A 2,600-nucleotide genomic window follows, 5' to 3' on the forward strand; every position below is an offset into this window, starting at 1 on the left:
TCCCTGTATATGCATTTGCCTGTTCATTAAACATATTTTGTGTACATCCAAATAGCCTAAGTCTAACAAGTTTGAAGCCCTCTTCATAAGAAATATTACCACATATTAAGTTGATGGTCGAAACGATAGCAATCATCATAAACTAATAGCCTAATTTATATATGCTGGTAAAATACTAGTAAATCTAACATGCAGGCCTAATGTGCGTCCAATGTGAAAATACCATTTCAGTGTACAAATATATATTAATTAAGAGCTAAATGTGTCAAATAACGCAGTAGGAAAGGACATCGGATTTCTCCAAGTGGAACTTAAGATTTGTGTTGGGTGGGAAGAATCTAAAGTGTTAATATGTAAACGAATGATTGAAGGCACCTCTCGGTGGTGCCCTAAACCCGGCCGTGCGCCATTGGCCGCCCGCTCAAACACCAAACAACCAATGGAGGGGCGCCGACCACGAGCCATCCTCCTCCCGGGCCGCGTGTCCCTCACGCTGATTGGTAGAAAGTTACTGTGGGAAAGAAAGTTTGGGAAGTTTCACACGAGCCGTTCGCGTGCAGTCGTAGATATAAATAAGACCAACACGAAGCGCGTCCAGACAAGACGCACAGCCTACTGGCATTCAGCAAGAGCGGAGGCAGTGACATAATTTTCACAGCCGCCCGAACCGGGATCACTCCTCTCTTAAAAGTGAATTACTACCACAAGGGATACTGCCTCTCCACAATTTGGAATTTGTGTATCCCTAACTGCGCGCACGGTCAACGCAGACGTCGCTGAGCATCCGAACGGATTTCATCTATCTTCATAGGCTGGTGTTTGTGGGATACTTTGGACAGAAGATGCCTGCCGATATGATGGAAAAATCGTCCTCTTCCCCTGTTGCTGCGACTCCAGCAAGCATGAACACGACTCCCGATAAACCCAAGACGGCATCCGAGCACAGAAAGGTTGGTATTTTCATTGATTGACACATCCTGATATCGTGATATTTATTCGGAGATAACCGAAGGTAGCACGGAGGTCGCTGGAATCTAACTGAATTTTACAAATCTCTTTTAGTCATCTAAGCCGATAATGGAGAAAAGGAGACGAGCAAGGATCAACGAAAGCTTGGGACAGTTGAAAACGCTTATTTTGGATGCTCTGAAAAAAGATGTAAGTATTTTAATTCACTGGCATGTCTTTAGTTGATTACTTTGTGCTGTATAAAAGTACTTAAAGGATGCGTAATTACCTCATATCATAGGTTATGCATATCTCTTACCACGATATTCCTCTTCACAGAGCTCCAGACATTCAAAGCTTGAGAAAGCAGACATCCTGGAAATGACGGTGAAACATCTCCGAAACCTGCAGCGGGCGCAAATGACTGGTAAGTCGTGGTTTTATTTGTATAAGCATGTCATGCTTTAATATTTCAATCACATCCAGGCATCAATGTAATGCCCTGGAGTCGTTTAGTGTGTCTGTTTGCTAGTAATTAAAGTAGGCTACCAGGTTAATTCTGAAGATTGTCAGTAGGATGTGTCACTGTCACCCCGTTTTCCCTGTAATTGGAAAATAACCAAATGCTGTATTGGCTAGTTGTTGAGAACTCTTGCAAGTATTTGTATGGATATTACTCGGTAGATTTACATGGCTAATCATACTTTTGCATCTGTTCCACAGCAGCCTTGAACACAGATCCCTCAGTGTTGGGAAAGTACAGAGCTGGATTCAGCGAATGTATGAACGAAGTAACCCGGTTCCTGTCCACCTGTGAAGGCGTCAACACTGAAGTCAGGACCCGGCTCCTAGGTCACTTGGCCAGCTGCATGACACAGATCAACGCCATGAATTACCCCACGCAGCACCAGATCCCCGCTGGTCCTCCGCATCCGACTTTCGCCCAGCCCATGGTTCAGATCCCCAGCGTGTCTCCTCAGGCCAACGGGCTACCCATCAGTGGTGCGCCCTGCAAAAGTGCCTCCAACACCAGCTTATCACCAGAAGCCACAAAGGTCTATGGAGGTTTCCAACTAGTACCGACTACAGATGGACAGTTTGCCTTTCTCATTCCCAACGCAGCGTTTGCGCCAAATGGACCCGTAATCCCCGTTTACAACAACGCCAGCACGCCCGTTCCAGCAGCGGTGTCTCCAGGTGCCCCTTCAGTCACCTCGGATTCAGTGTGGAGGCCATGGTAGAGATTGACTACCCTAAAGACTCTTACAGACTCTTGACACTTGTTTCCTATGTTAAATGTTACTTTTTGTATCAAGTTTGTTTAAAGAGATTATGCACTATATTTGTATAGATTATGAGGAAAACGTTCATATTGAAATGAAATTTCTTATTATTGATGTTCGCTTATTGCATTTGTTTTTATATTTGCGGTGTTATTTCTACCACTGATGCCAAAGATATGATGAATGCTCAGATGCGTTTCTTCTTTTTGGAAGACAAATAAATTTGATCAAAAATAATTATTTGAAGTTTTGTGTTGCTTTCATATAATATTTTCTGTTCTAACAAACATAGTTGCAATGTGTTGCTTGCTGGCCTATGTTGTTGATAAACATAAGACAGAAGCCAATACATTACACCAAGAATGTAAA

The 2,600-nt window shown here is 43.3% G+C and overlaps 1 protein-coding gene across 2 annotated transcripts; it reads left to right on the forward strand.

Annotated features, from left to right (window-relative positions):
- The first annotated feature begins 589 nt into the window (after positions 1–589).
- her6 (hairy-related 6) lies at positions 590–2,468 on the forward strand. Of its 2 annotated transcripts, none has more exons than XM_062555763.1 (4): positions 590–950; positions 1,063–1,158; positions 1,288–1,375; positions 1,672–2,468. In XM_062555763.1, exons 1-4 carry the CDS (start codon positions 843–845, stop codon positions 2,187–2,189), a joined length of 810 nt encoding a protein of 269 aa, XP_062411747.1. In that variant the 5' UTR covers positions 590–842; the 3' UTR covers positions 2,190–2,468. The 2 variants fall into 2 exon arrangements, with proteins under 2 accessions (XP_062411747.1, XP_062411748.1); XM_062555764.1 differs by having other exon boundaries at positions 1,675–2,468.
- The last annotated feature ends 132 nt before the right edge of the window (positions 2,469–2,600 follow it).

The sequence above is a fragment of the Sardina pilchardus genome, chromosome 15 (assembly GCF_963854185.1).
Source record: "Sardina pilchardus chromosome 15, fSarPil1.1, whole genome shotgun sequence".
Taxonomy (NCBI): Eukaryota; Metazoa; Chordata; class Actinopteri; order Clupeiformes; family Clupeidae; genus Sardina; species Sardina pilchardus.